General features: G+C 47.4%; 1 protein-coding gene across 3 annotated transcripts in view; it reads left to right on the top strand.

Annotated features, from left to right (window-relative positions):
- Positions 1-21,951, top strand: part of SETD2 (SET domain containing 2, histone lysine methyltransferase) — a 69,449-nt gene that overhangs the window by 17,699 nt on the left and 29,799 nt on the right. For all 3 annotated transcript variants that reach the window (XM_054818671.1, XM_054818672.1, XM_054818670.1), the window contains 9 exons: positions 3,353-7,761; positions 9,835-9,966; positions 10,800-10,928; positions 14,401-14,524; positions 15,796-15,873; positions 16,180-16,277; positions 17,947-18,073; positions 19,687-19,821; positions 20,473-20,601. In XM_054818671.1, coding sequence (XP_054674646.1) covers positions 3,353-7,761; positions 9,835-9,966; positions 10,800-10,928; positions 14,401-14,524; positions 15,796-15,873; positions 16,180-16,277; positions 17,947-18,073; positions 19,687-19,821; positions 20,473-20,601 — 5,361 coding nt within the window. The remainder of the gene's footprint in view (positions 1-3,352; positions 7,762-9,834; positions 9,967-10,799; positions 10,929-14,400; positions 14,525-15,795; positions 15,874-16,179; positions 16,278-17,946; positions 18,074-19,686; positions 19,822-20,472; positions 20,602-21,951) is intronic.

Raw genomic sequence — 21,951 nt, 5'->3', positions numbered from 1 at the left:
ACGTGTTAGCCCAACCTGGTTAGCTTGACCTATAGATTTCTTGAGTCGAGAGAGGCTTGCTGTCCCGGTAAAGCAAACTGCACAAGTAAACCCCGCTTGCTCGGACAGTAGTGCAAGGCACCTTCACGTTCAAATCTGGTGTTATCCCGGGGTGCCTCTCGTTCCGTGGTTAAATCCAGGGAGGAAGGGAACCGCACTGAATACCACGTCTGCCATCTTCACACAGGGATGCGATAGCGGAGCGTGACGGTGCCCTTGAGTCATTTGGTGTAGGTAGGTGCTGCTTTCTGCACCGTGAGAAGATGATTATTTAAGGACTTAATCTGTGGAAAAAAAAAAATTAGTTTTGCTGAGTGGGACTCAATGAATTAAAAGGGAAAGGAGAAAACATGGAGAGGCTGGAACAGTTGATAATATCCCGGCACAGGAATGACTGCTGCTAATAATTTTGGATGCTGTAGGACCGTATCTGCTCTGGTTGTGCCGGTGAGCGTACTGCGTGTCCTCCCTGTGTTCCCAGCGAACTGAGAGCGGCAGGAGCACCGCTGCTTCGGTGATCATGTACCTCTGCTGAATATGCAGGGTGAACGTCTATCGCTTTTCTCTTTCTGCAAAAATACCCACAGAAACGTTTTTTTGGGGGAGCGTTCCCTTTCTGTAAAACATTAAAGGAAGGAGAACTCTTCTGTCAGAGAGCTTTTGCCAGTAATTGCTACCTATTAAATTTCAAAAGCTACCTGTGGAGTATGTTTAAAATTCTGTAAGTCGTGTTTTGTTAAACCGGGTGTTATTTGAGAAGAAAAAATCCCTGGGAGGGTGAGCACATGAGGGTGAAACATTTGTTTTGAAATGTGTCATCTCTGCTGAATAGACTAAGAAAAGGGGAGGGATAGAAGCTTAGCAGCTGCTTTTTTCCCTTCAGATCCCGTGTTTTCTGTAAAGGTGGATATATCCAAACCCCGTTAATTCACGTGTGAACTCGGATTTCAGATCCGTTGCACTTGAAGTTAGGAAGATTTTGATCAAAACATTGGCATGTTTCCATAACCGCGTATTTTGCACATAAAATAATTTCACTAAAGTTCTAACAAGAAAGAAAACTCCTGGACGCTGATGCACTGTATTTACTGTATTTTAAAATATACATTTATTTCTTTTTAATATATAATTAGTATAATAGGTGAATCCAGTGTCTGATAAGAACTTGGATTCAGATTTGTGGTGACTCCTTCCATTAGGCACCAAGGTATGGTTGAAGACAGGAACCTGCTCTCTTACTCTTCCGTCGTCCCAAGACATATACGCAGGTTGGGGTAAAAAGATGTGAATTTCTGGTCACGTAGGGATAATAATTGACCCGGCAAACCCAAAAAACGATGGTTCCTTGCTCTTTGGGAGGCTGAGCCCAGTGTCCTATGTGTAGAAACTCCTACCAAACATGCTGGACATTTGATTTTGCCCTTTATTCTTCCATGAATTTGTTTATATACACTTGTGTATTAGTCTCTGGATCCCTTCTGATGCGTGGACTCTTTTGAAAACAGGGATGGCGTTTTCAGCATGACTGTCTGGGGAGGGTTGTGAGACAGTCGTGGCGAGGGGACCGTGTTTGAGAGCTGGGCAAGTGTCTGGACATGCACTTTTTTCCAAGCTCACTGTTTGGGTGCCCTTTTAGCCATGGCACTCATTAAAAGCATCCCTGAAATGGCACCCATATAAATTAACAGCCACTTAAAAGGAGTATTTTTTTATTTTTTGCACCCGTTTTTTCCCAGAATGGAGCTAATCATCTGCTGGCGAAGATCAAATGTGTGCATGATGCTGGGTAGCCAAGAGGAGTCATGTGGAGAACCTTGACATGGTTTTCACAATTAAAATAAAATCCCGTGTGTTTCATCAAAAAGGAGGATATTTTTGTATATATGATATCCAAGGGTGCAAATAGAATGGGATGGGGTTTCCATTCCACCAACGTCTTATTTAATAATTTACTATGGTGCCTTTAGCCTGAGCAAGTGTGCATTGTTTTACAGAAGTTAAAGGATAACAAAGTACGTAATAATTCACAGTGGGTTGCAGGAAACTGCTGCTGCTGCCAAAGATGTGTTCATGCAACAATTAAGGGAGTAAAACCCAGCTCTACAGTTTTTATACTGCTACCACTGTTTCCATGGGAGTTATGCTTCTCACACAACATGTAATTACACTAACGCAATTTGGAGTTATGGGGATAAAGGCTGTTGACAGCGACACCCTTTTACCACGGTGCGACAACATTCATCTTTAGGGACTGCACTCCTGTGACACAGCTTTTGCGTAGATGAGCCCTAAGCTTTAAATTTAGTTGGAGAAATGCCAAGACAGGTAAACGTACGATGGTTTATGCTCTGAAAATTGCTAAGGTCAGGCTTGGATAAATGCATCCTGTAAGGTAAGAGGTTCCCATGTTGAAGGAGCTTTGTTGCTCTAGACTTGCTCCATTTCCAAAGCCAGGGTTCACTTGCGAGTGCTGGTACAGCACCTTTCTTGGTGGAGATCCTGAGCTCTTAATATCCTAGAGGAGATGACTTTCAGCTCATTAGCATCAAAAACGAACGGACTTGCTGTAGCACGGTCCTCCTTGCGAGGTGGCGAGTGAGATCCTGGGCAGGAGACAGCAGATAGTTTCTGGTGGTTGGCTTGGAGGTGACAGAGTCATCGCGCCCGACTGCGTCCTGATGGCAACTCTTGGAGATTGTTCTGTTAATACTGATCTACCCAGGCTTGGAAACTTATTAGGAATTACTAATGATTGAGATAAGGCCGTCGGTGAGAGGTGGGAAAGGACAGGGTGTAAAACTGCCGCTGTAATTCTTGATAGTCTGATTTATGCTGAAACCAAATGCATCCAGGTGCAGTCTCCTGGGACGGGAGAACACAAGCGCTTAGAGCTTAAAAATGCAGGATATTTTGTAGCCTGAGACCACAGAAACAACACAAATAAAGCGGTACTATCTTTTCAAATAACTTTATTTGTTGAACTCTATCTCTTTTTTAAAAAAAATAAGAATTGAATGAAAAAGGGACTTTCAGTTTGGTCATTAATAAGTCAGTTAAAAAGCCTCAGCCCAAACCCCAGAGGAGATTTTGCTCCAAACTGGAAATGACTGGGTAATTGATTTTGTTCAAGAGAGCGCCAGGCGCAGAAGGCAGTGCAGCTATGCTATCCCAGACTCCAGCCTGGGGTATCAATTTCTATTTTATTGCCATGAAAAATTCACCAGGTGAAAGAAAATTGTTCAGTGTGCCTGTAGAACAGAGTTAAAAACCCCAAACCTGATTCCTCTAACTACAGCTTCTTTTTCTTTTGCAGGGCAAGCCTGAAACCGTACAGAAAGCTGGCTTTATCAAAGGCCCGGTGTTCAAAGGCGTGGCTTCGAGTCGCTTTTTGCCCAAAGGCACCAAAACAAAGGTTAACCTTGAGGAGCAAGGAAGACAGAAAGTGTCTTTCAGCTTTAGTTTAACCAAGAAAACCTTACCGAATAGATTTTTGACTGGTCTTGGAAATGAGAAACAAAATGAAACTCAAAACTCCCCTGCAGTACCTCCTCAGACTGACTTTAACCCCAAAAATAAAATGGACCTGGGGGATGCCACTGGTTCAGCTGAGGAGTCTTCACCTCCAAAACCGAAGGTAGAATTAGGGAAGATCCATTTTAAAAAACATTTACTTAATGTCACAGCAAAACCACCACCAGCTATAGCAGCAACGCTACCGCCACCGGCTGTGGCACCGGTAACGGAACCGGTGGCGTTGGCCATGGACTTTCTGTCAACGCCACCGCCTCCCCCGCCTCCCCCTCCGCCAACGGCGGCGCCGGCAGCGTCAATGCCGGTTCCTGCAGCTGCAGCCTTGCCACAGCTGCCGGTAACGCTGATGTCGACTCTGTTGCTGTCGCCGCCCGTGGAAGCTGAAGTTCCCGCTTTGAAGGAGCCATGCCACGTGCTACCTAAGGAGGCTTTGGAGCCTGACGTCAAGCAGGATGCGGTATCGCGTGGTTCGGAAGAACGTGTAGCTCAAAACATGCCCGAGCAGACAGAAATTACTCCGCAGAAGGAAGATTCCCATATTGGGAAGGAGGATGAGGTTTCTGACGGCTCGAAGGGTGCTCCCCTCTGCTCCCGGAGGCAGGGGTCAAAGAGGAAGTTCTCCCAGTCTGATGGCACACTGCTGGGCTCCGAGTCCGATGAAGATTCGGTGAGGACCTCCTCCAGCCAGCGGTCACATGAGCTGAAGATATCCAGTACAGAAAAGGAGAGGGATCCCAGAAGAAGCTCTGCGTCCCTCAGAGGTGATGACCTGGGAAAGTCTTCGTCGCGCTCCAAGTCGGATAGGGATGAGAAGTACTCGAGCTATTCAAAATCGGAAAGAGATTCGCGGTATGCGTCCTCCCGCTCTCGATCAGACAGAGAGAGAAGGCGAAGCCGGTCTCATTCCCGTTCCCGATCTGATCGGGGCTCCCGAACCAGCTCTTCCTACTCGAGGTCAGAGCGTTCGCATTACTACGAATCGGACCGCAGATACCATCGGAGCTCCCCGTACAGGGAAAGGTCGAGGTATTCCCGTTCGTATGCGGACAGCAGGGCGCGAGAGAGCTCGGACTCAGAGGACGAGTACAGGAGGACACATTCCAGATCGAGCGACTCGAGGCGTACGTCGTCCCACTCCTCCTCCTCCTACAGAGACTCGAGGACTTCTTACTCTAAGTCGGACAGGGACAGCAAAGTAGACTCGTCTCATGCTGACGTGGAGAGGAGAGGAAGGTCTTCGAAAGCAGATAGAGATTCAAAAAGGACTTCAGAAAGTGAAGTAACCAAAAGGTGCTCTCCCCTTGATGAGCTAGGCTATCGAAAGGGGACATCCCATTCTAAGCCCGACAGTAATGTGAATTCCTCCCGTTACAAGTCCACCCCTTCAAAGACCCCCGCACCAAAGCCTGATAAATTTAAGAGTTCTTTCTGTTGTACAGAATCGATCGAAGAAATAAAACAGCAGTCTAATTCTCTAGATTTAGAGACCTCTTGTCTAAAAAGCAATGAGATCAGGGTGTCCATTGCAAAAAAATTTGAAAGGGAAAAGACACTTTCTCCATTAAATCAGTTAAACGATTCGCCCGCTTTTAAAAAGGCAGACGATTCGAAAGTGGGTTTTGCTAACTCAAAGTCTGAGGAACTTACAGGAAATGAATGCCATGACAGTGTTAAGGAACAAGAAACTTTATTAAAGATAAAGCACGATCAGTTAAGAACGTGTTTCCCCATGGAGATGAGTGTGAATGGGTCCCTGGAGGGCAGGGCTGATGGTTTGGCAACTTCCAGTGCCTCCAAAACAGAGGATGTCACTGCGTCTTCTGCCGATAGCCTGTGTCGGTCAGAAGCGTCACCCGTCGTGAAGGCGAGTCCGTCGTATCCGTTGCCGTCTAATGGGTTTGAGAGCGCGTATGTGTCTCAGGAGCAAGAGCCAGACGATTCTCGGGTCCAGTCCAGCGAGTGCAACAGTCTTTTGGAGGCTCCGGTCCCGCAGCAGCAAGGGGAAGCCATCCCTTTGCCCGTCGTGAATGTAGATCATGCTAAAACTGTACTTAAGAAGCTGGATGATCAGGCGACTCCATGCGACAAAACCAAAGAACCAGTTTTTTGCTACATTTCAGACTATGCCAACCCTGCTTTGTATCATTCGGAAGTAGAAATTGAAGCAGAACCAGCAGATTTAAAAGTTACATCCGAGGCTTTCCTGGACACGCAGGTAGAGCCGCAGACCGTTACGTGCGATTACGAGAGCACGGAGGAGCAACACTCAAAGTCTGCCTGTCACGATGAGCACGGTCATCCTTCCCATAAAATTAGCCTGGCAGCGGAGAGCTCAAGCAGGGATTCCTCCCAGGGCGGCTGTTCCCCGAGGCCGAAGTTGGACCATCCCATGCCGGAGGAAAGTGTCTCTTCCAAATGGGACGTGCCACCGCCGGATGGACACCAGGAGCTGCTGCAGCATTCAGAAGCTGAAGAGGTGCTCGAGTTGAATACTCGGCGTGTCGATCTTGGTTTGGCAAAAAGCAAGTCGTTGTTCCAAGATGAACATTCGTACTATTCGGAAGTGCCGCTGGAGCACCGTGGCAGAGGGGTTGTGGAAGAAGGTGCTGTTTCCACCGAGGGAGTTGGGCCAGATGATTTGAGAGTTCGGTGTCCTGGCGTATCGGCTGAGAAGGATGAGGGAAACGAGCCCTTGGTGGCTTCGGCTTTTCCGGACGCCTCGTTCCCCTCTTGCAATGTCATTGTCACTGCAGAAGCAATGGAGACAGTAACTCAAGCCCCGACATGTGACAGCAGTGGCAACGCTGCTGAATTTGTTCCCGCTGGCCACGATGATTACTCCGACACGGGGGAGAGCGACAGCGAGGGAGGCAGCGAAGACAGCGACACGGAGGACTCGGATTCTGATGACGGCGTGCCACGGAAACGGCTGCAGTCTGTTGTGGTTGTACCAAAGAACTCGACCATAGCGATGGAGGAGAGCAGCCCCGGCTCCTCGCGGAGCAGCCAGGGCAACAGGCGCTTCTCCGACCACTGGGACGATGAGCGACCCGAGCCCAGCAGACCCTACTATGAAGAGAGATTGGAGAATATGGCGAGTAAAGGCAGTCTGCAAGTAGAGAGCAGGTGTTCTCCTAGAGGGATGGAGAAGAGTCCAGCAACTTCCACGGAGCTCAGCAGGAAGGAGACGGAGGAGCTGCGGCCGGATCCGTGCCAGCCTCAGAGCGACGGCGTTGACAGCACAAGTCAGGCAGACCTAACGGCAGACTCCCACGGCAAACCCAACCCGGACGAGAGAATAACGTTGAAGGAGCTGATGTCCGTTGGTAGACCGATCGGCCGACAAGATGAGCAGCTGTTTTGTCTGCCGGAGAGTTTCGAAAGCGCCGATAAATCCCGACACCAGATGAGCTCTTCCAAGCCAGACAGTAGACAAGGGAAGGGTGGGCTTAACCAGTCTGGCCTCGGAGAATTCTCCAGGCTGGACGGTTTTCATACGACGGAGGACCTGGGTGGTTTGGGCTGGGACTTTTCCCAGCCGGAGAAGCCCAGTAGCACCTACCAGCAGCCAGATAGCAGCTTCGGGGTCTACTCGGGCTATGTTTACCAGCCGGGCTCAGGAGCGTACGGCGGCTCTCAGAGTTACTGGCAAGGCAACGGTTACTGGGATGCGAGGTCCGCTAGCAGACCTTCTACAGTTAATTACGAACGAGTTCAAGGGCAAGTACCGGATTCTCTAACGGAGGATCACGAGGAGTTTGAAGAAGATGACCGTTGGGACGATGACTGCAAACCTCATTTTCCCGGCCAGGTACCCGGGCAGAAAGAAAAAGGCTCGGTGCAGGCACACGAGATCAGCAGCAATTCCACCAAGGAGCCGGTGCCTGGCGGGGAGAAAAAAGAGGAGGTGAAGGTTTTGGAAAAAAATGATGCAAAAGAACGAGGTCCACCAAAAAAAAGACGCCCGGAGTTGGAGAGCGACTCTGAGAGCGACGTGGACTCGAGGGAGAAGAAGAAGGTGAAGCCGGAGGGGGAGCAGGTGGAGCCGACGCTGCAGGACTCCTCCATGGTCGGTCGGTTGTGTATCATGGACGACTTCAGAGACCCCCAGCGCTGGAAGGAGTTTGCCAAGCAAGGAAAGATGCCCTGTTACTTTGACCTTATTGAGGAGAATGTGTACTTGACAGAAAGGTAACTGATTTTTTTACCCCCTTTTTTTTTTTTTCCCCTTGCATATAGCTGTTTTAGATTTTAACTTCTATTTGATGCTGTGGTTGCCTTTTTTTATGGCCAAATTGGCATAATTTGGAGGGAGGGAAGTCACGTTCCTGACTTCTAGCAAAGTTGCTCGTAGAGGAGATGATGCTGAGCAAGTGTTTAACCCCCTTGGGTCTCTTCTCCTAAACAGAAAGCCCCGACTGGGCCCAGACGGGCCCCGGTGATGAGAAGGGGTGGAAGTCGGGAGGGTATGGGGGGGGAGGATGATTTATTTATACCCTCTTCTCAGTCGTCTTGCAGCATCCTGTTTATTCAGTGTTGATCTGGGTATCGGGCAGGATTCGCACACGTGGGATTACTGGCATCAGCACCAAGTAAACCTTATCCTTGTACCTGTGGTAGTTTGTAACAATACTTAATTTTTTTCTTCCAAGCTTTTTGCTTTCTCCTCTATTGTCTACCATTCGTCTGAACTTGGTGCAGCTACTTTAAAGCCTGGAGCCGTAGATCGGCATCACCTCTGGGCTTGCCAGTCCCCAAATGCCAGCTCGCTCTCTCTCCGAAGACACGGGGAAATCTTGCTGCGTGTGGGAAAGGTTTTGGGCAAACAGTGTGTGTTTCCGAAGGCTTTGGTTACTTGCACGCAATTTTTTGTCATCTCAAATGAGTTCTTTTACATCTAACCGAGCTGTAATTTGAAATATCGGAGGGTAGCTGTTGGCTGCAGATTAGCCTTTTCCCTTTTGCATGGGAATGTTGAGCAGGATGTGATCCCTTGAAAAAATAACTTAAGTACTTCTGAGCTTTAGGGGTGATTAGTAAGGGTATTGCTTCAGGGCTCAACGACCTTTATCCTTGCCCAAAAAATGGCTTTCAGGCGTAGGTGAGAGCTCCTCACGAGCTTCTAAGCAATTCTTATTCCCGGCAGAGCTTATGGTAAGGCTGACTGATGATTTAGACCTATTTAAAATCTTGCCATTTCGTTTAACTTCATGGTCCTTTTTCATCTCATTGTTCCTCTTCTCGTAGCCTGAGACAGAAGAAAGGGTGGTTGAGTAATGCTGTTCACTAAAATGCCTTTTTTTAAAATCTAAATGTGTTTTAAAAGAGATTCTTGATTCAGAGTCTGAATATCAACCACTTACGTGCAGATAAAACCTGTTATTTGATTCAATCCAAGTTTTTTTTCTGACACCTTTTTTGTCTTGCTGGGATCCACGCTCCAAAACGTTTCCCTAATCATCTCATGGCAACTAAAACATCACTTACTAGATGCCTTTGATGCCCTTTTCTATAACTACAGTTTTCTTGTTTTCTTTTCCTGTTTGACAGTAAAGCAGAGGTTTAAGTAGCTAAACCCTCCAATTTGCTTTATTAAAAGAATATTTAATTATTTTTAACTGGTACGTGCTGCTCAACTAATGGTTTATATGATAATATTTCAGAATATAGATTTTCTCCTGGCCTTTGGATCAGCGAAACCAAATGGATATTACAGAATAGCTGAGGCTGGAAGGGATCTCTGGAGATTGTTTCCGTAGTATTATATACGATTACAGAATACAGTAATCGAGAGGCTAATCAAAGTTTGTCCTCTTAATTTAAACATTAGAGCTTGTGCTATGTGGTGAGAAACCCTCTGTCTAGAAAAACCAGGACTCAGTTTTCTGGAAATTGGGTTTTTTGTACAACGAAAAGAAGGAGTTTTAGTCCTTCCTCTGGCTGGAGGTGCCTGTGCGTGCGCACATCTGCGTTGAAAGTAAAATTGGATGGTGGGCATTGCGGAGAAGGAAAAAAAAAGTTAAATGTCCTGGGATGTCTTTCTGAGAAATCGTCTTTTGTGATCAGAAAGTCATCGCCTCCCACTCAAACCGGTGTCCTTGGTCAGCCCTGTCCCTTCTTGTGGTTGTCCTAAGGTAATCAATCCATATGTCCAGTTTCTAGAGAATAAATTAAGTTCCTCCAGTAACAACCGAAAAAGATCAAGGAGAAATTTCTCTACCCAGGTGCTGTCTAACCTGCATTTCAATGACTCATCTTCAATAGGAAGAAGAACAAATCTCACCGGGATATTAAGCGGATGCTGTGCGAATGCCCTCCTCTCTCCAAAGAAGAGCGAGCTCAGGGGGAGGTTGCTTGTGGAGAAGACTGTCTCAATCGCCTGCTCATGATAGAGTGGTAGGTAGCGTTGCCAGAGTTGGGTGGTGTTGCCCACGAGATGACTTGGTGGCCCCTAAAGGAATCCAGACTTTCCTGGGTGGTGGTAACAAGCTAAGCTGTCTGTGCACTCTTGTTTTCACTCGCTGCTGTGGAGTGACCTGAGATCTTCTGCAGGAGACCTTAGCAACCTCCTGTTAAAACCTGCCACAAATGCCTGGAGTCTTCTGCTCCTCAGCCTTCACGCTAGTCCATCGTAAGCCTGGTTGGAGGGAGTCAGAAATGCAAATGTAGCTCTACTTGAGATCCTTATTTCCTCTGATTTCTCCTTTTGCATCTTCCTCCTCTCCCCAGAGCCTCCCCAGGCTATGGCTGTTGTCTCCTTTTCCCTCTCGGAAGAGGAGCTGCCGCTGCTCCGTGTTAGCGGGAGGCAGGGGACAGGGCGCTTAGTGGGATTCACCCCCTGGCATGAGGATTGTCACCAGCTGGGGTGGAAGGAGAGGAGTTACGCAGCAGAAGCCCCACTCTTTGCCTTTGATATCACAGCCCAGGCAGGAGATGTAGGGGAAGGAGATATCTTGGGGGAAGAACCCAGAAAAACGTGGGGAGAAGAGGCCGGTTCATCCCATTTTGATTGTATGACATTGAAGTACAGCAGCATTCGCATTTCAAATGTTTTTACCTTCCAGAAATAAATTGTCTGCATTTGCATGTTGACAGTCAGATGGTTATGCTTTTTATAGCGAAACACACTGAATTTATTATGGTAACTTGGTATCTCTTTCCCATCTGAGCCATTTCTGTTATCGCCGTTGTCCTGCTGGGAATTGATTTGTTCTGTTTCCTTCCCTTAGTTCTTCCAGGTGCCCAAACGGCGACTACTGCTCCAACAGACGCTTCCAGAAGAAACAGCATGCAGATGTCGAAGTGATCCTCACTGAAAAGAAAGGCTGGGGGCTGAGAGCTGCCAAAGATCTGCCATCGTAAGCCTTTGCTCTTTGAATGACCTCCTCGTGCTATTTCACTCCCTCGTGAAGGGAAAATAAGTTGCTTGCGTTTTCTTAGTTCCACTGACATTAGTAGATTTGTTGAGGTTCTTCCAGCTTTATGTACTGCTCTTGTGCCCTGTCAGGTGTCCCTCTTGGTTATCAGCACATACGTATCCACTAATTGCCTCTTAGATCTCCCACTCTGGTTTTGCTCTCTTCTCGTTAGGGTTTCTGACAGTCTTGCCGTGGCTTCATCTCGTGTTTAATCTGTCTCCTTTCTCTGTCCCTGCTACACGGCGTCAGAGGAGCACACGCTCTGGTTGAGTCTCCTCCGCTTCTCTTCTCACCTCTGCCAGACTCACCCTCTTCTTGGGTCCTCCTCCCCTTCGGACTACATGAAGATCCTGCGGGGAGTCTTTCCTCCCTCGTTAGCCTGTTGTTAGTTAACGGCCGTACTTCTCAGTGCTGCTTTGACATCAGCCCTGCTTGCAGATCCGGCTCTGTGTTTGTCTCGTCTCTCTTTCACCAAAGCCAGGTGTTATTTGCCCGTCGGGCCTGGATCAGTGCCGTTATCGACAGTGTCTGGCACGAACGAGCTGGTGGGACTTGAACGCAAGGGTTGCGTGGTGCTTGAACCCATCAGCAGCAGGATGGATGCCGATGTTTTTGGAATTACAGTCCTGTTTGGAAATTGTTGTGCTCAAAAAGTGAGCGTGGCTGGGAAGAAGAATAGTGCCGGGGACGTTTTGCTCTCTAGGTGTGTGTGCAAGGAGCAGGTCTGAGAGGGGAACGCCTTCCCACTGGGTAGGGTAAGTCAAGGAGTCCCCTTCCGCCTTGCCGAGCAGGCGCTTTCTCCTACTCCCGGTAGTAAAAAGAGCTTTAGGTGAGGCCGTGAGAGAAGAGAGAGGAGCGAGGACGCTCAGAGAGCTGCTGGGCCTGAAGCGTGAGGTGCAGCAGGAGGAGCGGGACGAGCAGGAGGCAAAGGTGGGGTTTTGCTGGGAGAAGGCGAGAGCGGCTGCGGTGACCTGCCACGCTCCTACGGCTAGCGCGACCCGGGTGGGTTCTTCTCCCCCCGGGTTTAGACCTCACCGTTTGTGTGCAGGTGGCGTGGGTGTCCTCTCAGATCCACGCAGGGCGAGCAGAAGTCGGTGGCGCCGCTCGGCAGATGAAAACAGACTTTGTAGAAGAAATCGTTGGAGCGTCCTGCTGTGGGGAAACGGTGCTGTGCGCTCGGAGTTTTACCGGGCTCGGATTTCTATCTCAAAAGGTTGCGGGATGGGCGTGAGGAGTCTGTTCAGTCTCAAATCTACCTAGAACTTATTTGTGCAAAGATTTTCTGTAACTCTGGATATTTTAGTGAGTTTCCGTGGAAACTCTGATTTTATTTGATTTTTTTTTTTTCTTCTGTTGAAGACAAAGAGTTCTGAGGAATCCAGCAATGTTTCTGATGCTTAAGAAAGCTATAGGTCTTATGGCAGAGGTTTTTTTACTGCTATATCGAATATATGAGACTAATTCACAGGAAGAGTTTTGATTGCTTTAGAGATGTATGCTGAGTTATCTAAAACGCAGGGACAACAATTCTATGTTTTCAACCCAATACGTTTAACCCAGAGCTCCTTCACACTGTGTTTCTGTAAAAGAAAACAGCGTTAAGCGATTGTTAAAATGAGCGAGCGCTCTCCATCCCTGTTCTGTTGCACAGCAACTGTATCGAAGAAGAGCGTGAGCATCGTGGCATTTTCTGGCTCCTGATTTTCCAGATTTACCAGAAAACCTGGGGAATCGCTGGTGCTGCTGGACCTAAGCTTTGCACGAGCGGGGTCCTGTCGGTTTTGGAATAACGCGTGCACGGGGAAGCGTAGTGATGGGGGCTGAAGCAGTGCTGCTACCCTACGTGGAAATATCGGGTCCAGTTTTATTTAAAGTTTTAGGAATTTCTTGTGCAGACAAGGTATGGATATTGTAGGAAGGATGTGGCTGGTAGTGAACAGCTCACCGTAGCCAGCATCAGGTCTGCTAGGTGGGCTAGGATCAGGAACGTCGAGGAAAATGGGAAGGAGGTAATGGTGTGAAGACCATCTTGGGTAAGAGGGTAAATAAATCAACGAGAGCAGCAAGAGTGTATGTACTGCAGTTGGCCTCTGTGTGTCAAGATACGGTTCCTCAACACTTGATATGATGACTGAAGCCTGGGGCTGGCTGGAATATTGCTTTTGTTTCTGTTTGGAGAGACATTTGCAGACTTGGCAGAACATTGCTGCGGAGCTAAAGCTTGTCTTGGGAGAAGACAACCTTCTGTTGGTAGTCATCCCACCAGAAGACAGTCTGTGGATGGTCACAAATCCAGCGGAGGGTGGAGAGGTCGTACACCCAGAAGGAGACGCGTCCCATCCGATGTGGGTTTGTTCAGAGATATTTCTAGCTCGGTTCTCCTGCCACCGCACCCCTGTTTCCTAGGCTTGGAGTTTTGCGGTTGAGACTTTGAGGGGAGCAAACCCAATGAAGCAGCAGGTCATCAGAAGACCATGACTGACACCTTCACGTTGGTATCTGCTAAACGCAGGGCTGGGGAAGCATCTAGGAGAAAGGTACGGCTGAGTTATAAGCTGAAGGAGCAGATTAGCGTACCAGAACCTTTTTTTGGCTGGACACAGAGATGGGGAAAGATGAACGTCGTTAATACACGTGGGCTGGAAGGCCACCACGGTACTGTGCAAGGGCTGGGATTAATGATGGGAAGGAAATGGGGAGAGTGATACCTGCCCAGAACGCAGAATGCTTGGTCCGGGCGGAGCTGGGCAGGAGGTTTTGCTTCCCTGGTGCTCTCCTGGTTCAGCACAAGGAAAGAGTTGAAGGGTTCACGGTGATATTAAGGAAGAGAAAACTTAGGAGAGATATCAAGCAAGCTGTAGCACAGTGCGTCTTGGACTGGAGGGTTTAAAGCCCGGCCGCGCTGCAGAATGCAATGGGTTTGCGTCTGAGCGTAGGGGCAACTGGTCGTTCTCTTCCGCGTCTGCTTTTAAATTCGCCTTTCCTACGGTTAGAAGGGATATTTTATTGACCCCTCATTTCACCCACCAGACCAGCAAGGTGCAGACAGGCTTTCCATTTCAATTGAGGAAAACCACCTGCCAGCATCTTCTCTAAATGCTCCTTATTTTCCTCTTCACACCTCTCACAAGGTGTTGTTCTTTTATAGAATAAACCCTTCTCGAAGGGGAGCTTTATTCTTGTCTCTGGGCTTCTCGTTGTGCTATACCTACCCATGCGATAGCATAAAAAAAATAAATCAGAATTGCTTGAGATGAAGGCATATAATAATCGTAGCTACCCCACCAGGATGTCCAGGCTGTGATTTGTATTCAGAGAGCCCGTCTCAACAGCGGTTATTTTCCGTTCCTTGGGGTTTCTTGCTTGCGGCCAAGCGGAGTGATGGTTTTTTTTTCCCTCTTGGATTTTGCAGCAACACTTTTGTCTTGGAGTACTGCGGCGAAGTGCTGGATCACAAAGAGTTCAAGGCTCGCGTGAAAGAATATGCCCGGAACAAGAACATTCACTATTATTTCATGGCCCTGAAGAATGACGAGGTGAGCAGTGCGATTGCCGTGCTTGGCTTCGGGGGAGGCTGGCTGGGCTCAGCCCCGGTTACGTACAGCGCCGACTCCCTGCGAACCCACTAAGCAACATCCTGAATCTATTTGAAGTGTTTTCCTAAGGAAAGGAAACTTTGGCTGGCTTTGTTTTGTTCTATCTTACGTGTTTGGGGTTTTTTTTAACCCATTGCTCAGTTTCAACCTGATTTAACAGAAGTCTGGTAGCTGAGCTCTATCCTGGTGGGCTTGGAGCGGAGAAATCGTCCTCCAAAGGGAAAGGACGGAGCACAGCCCATCCCTTCCACACGAGCAAGCCTCTGTGGGAGAGAAATTGTGTCTGCGTCCCAGCTTGGGGAGACGCTTCAAGCCAAACTCAACCTTCTCGCATGCCCAAGTAAACCAGTCTAGAAGACATGCCAAGAAACCACTTTTCCTTTCTTCCCTTGCTCACAGAACTACGTTAAATTGGGCCACTTTTAGCTGGCGGAGTCCCTACGTGCAGGATTACTGTCTTTGAAATATTTATATACCAGAAGTTCTTAATTATTTATCTTTGCTTCAGCTCTATGGGATCGCGGAGCTGCGACGCAGAGAGCGCAGCCTCGCTTACCTTGGGCGATGGGCCCTCGCTCGCTGAGAACAAAGTGTATAAATAGAAATTTAATATCATGTTCTGCTTGTCTCTTCTGTCGAGACTTTTTGGGTCTGGGTAGCTTTACAGTAAATGAGCTAAAAATACTCCCAAGTGCTTTTTTCCTCTTTTTTTCCCCCCCAAAGCAAGCAATTTCTGTAGCCACCATGAGATTGTTACGTGTTCACAAGGGGGCACAGGGGAGTGTTTCCAGTTATAAAAGGGAGGACGCAGTGATCCAGGAAACCACCTTTTTATTCGAATACGATGCATGTAGCAGAGATGTTTGGCTTCCCCAGCCCTCCTGGGCGTTGTCCCACGTATCAGAGGATCAGAAACAGATATTAAAAATGCAGGATCTCTGCCCAACTGAAGAACTCTGTATTAACTTGTAATGAAAACTAAGAACCGTGTACCAGCTGCTTAATGCTTTTCTTTTGGGGGGGTGGGCATTTAATATCATTATAAAACCCGTTCTCCAAACCAAATAAAGTTGATAGCTGGAGCAGGAAAGGTCGATGACTTCTATGTGGGTTGTGTTCAAACGCACGGTGGTCGTAGCTATACTGCTTCGTATTTCTGCCTGGTGCAGAGAGAGGGAGCCTGTTTTGCTGTATTTCTTGTTTCTTTTCAGATAATCGATGCTACCCAGAAAGGAAACTGCTCTCGTTTTATGAACCACAGCTGTGAACCAAACTGCGAGACACAAAAGGTAACCGGCTGGATCAAAGCTGCCGCTGCTGGCTTCTCATTTCCACTGCCTTGCCACTTAGCGAGCTCAGAGTGAAAAGCATTTGGCCTTTATCTTTAGGTCTCTTTGTTTTGTTGTTGTTTATTGTAACTTAGTGAAATGGGAACAGCTACTTCTAAAATGGACGAGTGCTGCCGAGCCAGTTAGCAAATATTTAAATACACCAGTGATGCTGTTTGAAGCATTAGTCTTGTTAATTTAAAGCAAAACCAGAGTCAAGCCTGGCGTTTGTAATAACTTATCATCTTGGTTTTTTCCTTGCTTTAGTGGACTGTGAATGGGCAGCTCAGAGTTGGATTTTTCACCACCAAACTAGTCCCGTCGGGCTCAGAGCTGACGTTTGATTACCAGTTCCAGAGATACGGGTACGTTTCAGCTCGCTCTGCTTAAACTGCTGGAAATGGGGTTTTGTGAGCACCGGTGCGATGAAAAAATCCTGCTCCGCAACACACCGTTGCAGAGCCTCGTTGTAAATGAACTGGAATTCAACTGTAGGAAAAGCTACCTGGATAAAGTTTCTTCCATTTCTAACACAAGAGATTGGGAGAGATTTCCCGTTGATTTAATGTCTTTCCCAGTGTTACTTTATTGCCTCTTTGTTCCCCTTCATACCATCTCTCCCAAGTGGAAATTTCCCAGATAATTATCTTGCCTGTTTCTTTCCTCTGTCTAATTATTAATTACCCCAGCTCCAGACTTTGCAATACCCTTAAATAATGCCTCTTCTTCCCCACCCACCCGTTTTACGACTTTGCAAATACTTGCAGAGCTGTAAAACCCCAACAGATAGCATGTTCTCTCTTCCTCTCCGACTCCAGAAGTGCAGGTGTGCGAGCTCCCCTCTCTAAACCTGAGCCTAATATTTTTATATTTCTGCTTGTCCAGGTGTACAGCACAATATTTCACTGTCTTTAATGTGATTAGAACAAAATAGTGTCTGACGGGCTCGAAGCAACATGTAATTATGAGATTAATTGTAGATCCATTTTATAATCCCTATTTTTTTTTTTTTTACTCAATACCATTGTTTAAGGAGCGTCTCTTCCTTTTCCTTCTGGATCCAGCCTTATGCAACACTACATGGCTCTTTCTATATGCAGAAGAATCAGAAACGAGTTTTCAGTTGTGTTATAAAATTTTTTGTGCTAAAGCTTTCTGTTCCTGGTGCAAACTTGCAGGAAGGCAGGCAAATTGAGCCTCAGCCCGTCTGCTCGCTCTTGCAGCGGGGCCTGTTTGGTTTCTAGGCACGTGGGAATGTCTCTAAGGCTGAGAAAAGTCACGTAATATGCAGCCTGTACACCCGTGATTTTATCTGTATATGGCTTAGTCAAAATTACTAGGGTTTCGTATTATGGCCCTGTTAGGGCCTCTCTGATGGAAAATCATTTTGCTACATTGGTTGATTTTGATATCTCCTGTATTTGAGTTCAGTCTCATCTTCGCTGGAGTTTTCCAGCTCTGATCTCTTGGATGTCCTTCCTGAGCTCAGGTTCTTACCGCCAGCACTGCAGAGCCAAGACTCTCCACTGGATTATGCACATTGCCAAAATCCCCCCATTCTCCCAAGCAATCGTGGCATAAAGTTTAAAATTTATGGTATGTCAAGTAGAAAATACAGAGGCTTTGTAGAAATATTGCCTGAAGATAATATAATTTAAATCTCTCCTCTCTCTGGCTGTATATCCGTGCAAAAAACCATCTTCCACCTGAATTTTACTACTTCCTCGAATCCTCAGCCCGTTCTTTATTTATTAGCCTTTTCCCTAAGGAATATATAATCTTGGTTGATTGCAATGTGTGCTAAGGCGTTAGCAGACCCAAACCCCCGAGCTTTTCCTTTCTGGTTCTTGCTTCCTAACCTACAAAGAGCCTGGAACTGAAGCAGGCTCTGGTTTCCAGCTAAGCCAACAGGGGATCACGGTAGCTACGTAAGAAATAAAGACTTTGTTTGAATTTTCAGAGTAAGGTAAAATAACTCTCTGCGGATGCAGTTATCTGTTATTAAACTGCTCTGTTGCTTGTGCCCACCGACAGCAAAGAGGCTCAGAAATGTTTCTGTGGCTCGGCCAACTGCCGGGGTTACCTGGGAGGAGAGAACAGGGTCAGCATCCGAGCCGCCGGAGGAAAAATGAAAAAGGAGCGCTCCCGTAAGAAGGATTCGGTGAGTCTGAGTCTCCTTCGCATGTGTGTTTTAATTTATTTCTAAGAGTAGCAGCAACCGAGGGTTGACCCTAGGCTCGGTCCTCTCTACGTGAGTCTTCAGGTCACCTCTCTTGTCGTCTTCTGGGGTCGTTGACTCATGATCACCTCGAGGTTCAGTCTTTTCCGTGAATGTATTTATATCATTTTATTTCATAGGGGCCCTCAACACTTGTGTTTTCATGGAGATTTAGTTAAATATATATCTCGTTCCTCTGGGTTACTTAGCACCAAGTCCCACCAGAGGAGGACTTTCACAGGTACGGTATCTGGCCATCAACACCACGTGCTTTTCAGTTACGGAAAAACGTACTAAATTCCACAAGGTTTTCAAAATCTGGTTTGTGTTGCATGATTTTTAAGTGTCGGTGAAAGACGGGCAATACCAGCTTCACCGTTTGAGGACATTACCTGAAATTTGACAGCGGAAAGGGCGCAGATGTTTGCCATCTCCAGGCTGGGATGTGAAATTCGAATCTCTTAATTGCTTTGGCCTAGAGGCAAGTCAGCTTCCAGGAGGAACTTGTATGAACGTGTGTCGTATTTGCGCTGACTTCAGTTACAATTGTGTTTGCAGATGGACGTGAATGAAATCTGTAACTTCTTTTTTTTAGTCTTTTTATAGCTTTTCATGCATGTAATCCTCCTCTGCGAACCTACTCCCTGGTCAAATTGCGGTGATGGGTTCACATGGTAGAGGTGGGAAACTGCAGAGAAGTCTGAGCAAAGCAGTCGAAAGGAATTTTTCCTGGATGTAGACTGCTGCAAAAAACTGAACGGGCTCCTTTTGCTTCCTACAAGATATAATTGTTCTCTCCTTGAACTTATAAATCTCTATTCCTACAAATAAGATTTGTTACCTGCTCTTTTGGAAGAAGCTACCTTTAAAAATGCCAGATTCACTTTTCTTTACTGTATCAGAGAGGCAGGAAGCCAAGAATTTATTTAGAAATCATTTAGAAGCGGTTTTAAACTGCTAATTAGTGGCACCGGGCAGTAGGCTATGTTATGAACGTTGATATTTCCGCGTCTGCGTGGAGAGGAATGCGCCTCTGGTTGTAAAGATTATAAGTACCAGTTAGGTATTTGAAGAAGTAAATCTATCTGCAATTAAAGATAATTTCTTAGTGCACATCTGTTTTTCTGGGTGAAAAGATAAACTTGTGACTGGGGGGATTTTGGGGCGCACACCTGGACTTGCCTCCGCGCGGTGTTGGATGTATACATCTATAAGGTGGGAAGTGGCTGTTGGAGTCAGGGGGTTCCTGCCTGTCGCGTGTGTGTCGGGCAGGAGCGCGGCTGCCTGCCCTCCCTTCCCAGTATAGACAGAACTGCTGGGAACAGCGTGCTCTTGTACGGGATTTAAGGTCTAAAAAAAAAACCCCATAATAGGCCAGATCAAAGAAACCCAACCACGTTGAGTCAGATTAAAGCCAGGCTTCTTTTCCGTGTGGGCAAATTGCTCCGGAGAGGCTTCTCCTGGCTCTCAAAGCCGGGGAACGGATTATCTGCCATCACGTCGGGTGGCGTGAGCCTGGCGTGACCTGAGAGTTGTTTTTTCTTTGGCCGTGGTAGGTGGACGGGGAGCTGGAGGCGCTGCTGGAGAACGGAGAAGGTCTCTCCGATAAGAACCAAGTTCTCAGCTTGTCCCGGCTGATGGTTCGGATCGAAACTCTGGAGCAGAAGCTCACCTGCCTCAAACTCATACAGGTGAGGAGGACCCAGCTGATGGGGAGGAAACCATGTCCTGGGAAAGCACCTTCCTTGGAGCCCTCGTTAGAGGAGGAGGAGGAAGGTGGGAGAAAGGTCTCGTGCTCGTGCCAGGATCCCAAGCGCGAGCCGAGCGGTTCTGCTTGGCTTGTAGAGGGTGCGTAACCTCCACCCTGCGCTCGTTTTGTGTTTGGCGGAACCTGGGTGGGGATGCAAAACGCCCGTTTCTGGAAGCAAGTCGTACGTGAGGGATTTTGAGTGTAAACGAGTAATTTGTCGGCTTAAAGCCACAGCTGTCTTATCTCCAAGGTGATCCTGCATTTTGACCTCCGACTGTGTCCAGATGAGTTACAGCCAGTTTTCTGTGCAATCCATTATCGTTAAGGTTTATTCCCCAATACGAGCTGGCCAGCAGGTAACGGTTATAACGGTTCCGCTGCATGCGTTACTGCTCCGAACCCGGCAGTTACAGCCGCTTAAGTTAGGTTAGACATGCCGGGTGCCTAGGTCTGGCTTCTGTGAGGGGTTTGACAGGTAACACAAGCCCGGTTGAGCCGTTGGCCATGTCAGCCTGTGGAAATCAAAGGGATTTTTTTTCCCTGTAAGTCTCTGACCATTCCCACGGACTCTCTCTAACTTTGGATCCTCCAGAACACGCACTCGCAGTCCTGCCTGAAGTCCTTCCTGGAGTGTCACGGCTTATCTCTCCTCTGGATTTGGATGACGGAGTTGGGCGATGGGAGAGGAAGCACCGCTAACAACCTGAAGTTGCAGCTGGAGGTCAGTAATTCTCTCGGGTTTGAAGCTTTCTTAGCAGAGTTGTTAATTGCTCAGAAGCATGATGATACTCTTTTTCCTTTTTTTTTTTTTTAAATACCCATATTATATGCCAAGCATTCATGAAAACAAACTGCAGGTATCCTCAGAACTGCAGCCTAAAGCTTCTGCTTTAAGGGAAATCCTTAATATATGGAAAGAATCTGCTCTTGTGGTTTTTCTTAGATTTCTGAGTTAGTGACATGAGCCAGACTTAAATAAAGATCGTTGCCATTTATTCCTTCCTGAACCACACAGGGAACTGGAGATATTGACGGTCTGAAGTGGAACTCGAATATTTCTGTTTTCTGTACGCGCTTCTGCGTTGCATGCAAAAGGACACCTGGAAGTTCCTTTATTTGCTGTGCAGTTTGGAGAGGCGCATGCAGTGCTGCATCCCGAGCAAAAAGCAGAAGCCACGTGAGCTGTAGAGCTCAGGGTGCCTCTTCTCCTGCTTTGTTGTGGTTTTTTTCAGAAGCGGTGACAATCCTGCCCAACCCTGCTTCCTTAGCTCAGCACGGTTTTTCTCCAAGCCGGTACTTAGCATTTCTGAATGAGTCGTGTCCTACTCGTGCCTTTCTCCTCTTTAACGCCGTGGATTCGGGCGTTCCCTCAGAAACGGGCGCTGTTGGTATCAGAAGATGAAGAGCTGCCTACGTGTGCTTTTGTGAGCCTTCAGCTCTTTGGGTGAGATGAGGATACCTGAAGATTTTTGGAGCCCGGCTTGATATCAGACCTAATAAGACACTTTCTGTGCTACTCTCGAAGCATCTGTGTCACTGGTGGTGAGAGGGACTGCAAGTCTGTCCGCTCAGCAACATGTCCTGTGGGAAGGCCACCGTTTCCACCGCCTAGTCCTCATCCCTCCTTCCTTAGACGAAGTTCTGGCTACTAGGTAGCTTGCCTCCAACTCATCTTTGACTTCTGGCTTTGGAGAAATCAGTGGTCAGGTTAGACTCTGGTTTTCCTCCGGAATAGATTGGGGCACCCAACCTCGTTGAGCTCAAACCCAGAGCTGCTCCCCACAAGCTTCAAGACGGAAACTGAATCGATGCGGTAATGGTGGCTTTGTCTCCACTCTCGATGCATCTGGTCGCAATGCCATGTCAGCTTTGGCGGGGTTTTGTGGACTGGATATATTCTTTTAAACTCCAGGTCATTCTTTACCGAGTTGCAAATAAGGGTTGTGATAGAGGCCAGACCACACTTTGCTTTGTTCCCCTCTTTTTTTTTTGTAAAACCGTCATTGTTTTAAGAGAAAAGGTCTTTCGGCCATCAGACACCCATGGCAGAAATTAGTGTAATACCATAAAA

The sequence above is a fragment of the Grus americana genome, chromosome 2 (genome assembly GCF_028858705.1).
Source record: "Grus americana isolate bGruAme1 chromosome 2, bGruAme1.mat, whole genome shotgun sequence".
Taxonomy (NCBI): Eukaryota; Metazoa; Chordata; class Aves; order Gruiformes; family Gruidae; genus Grus; species Grus americana.
This window is presented reverse-complemented; position numbering and strand designations above follow the sequence as displayed.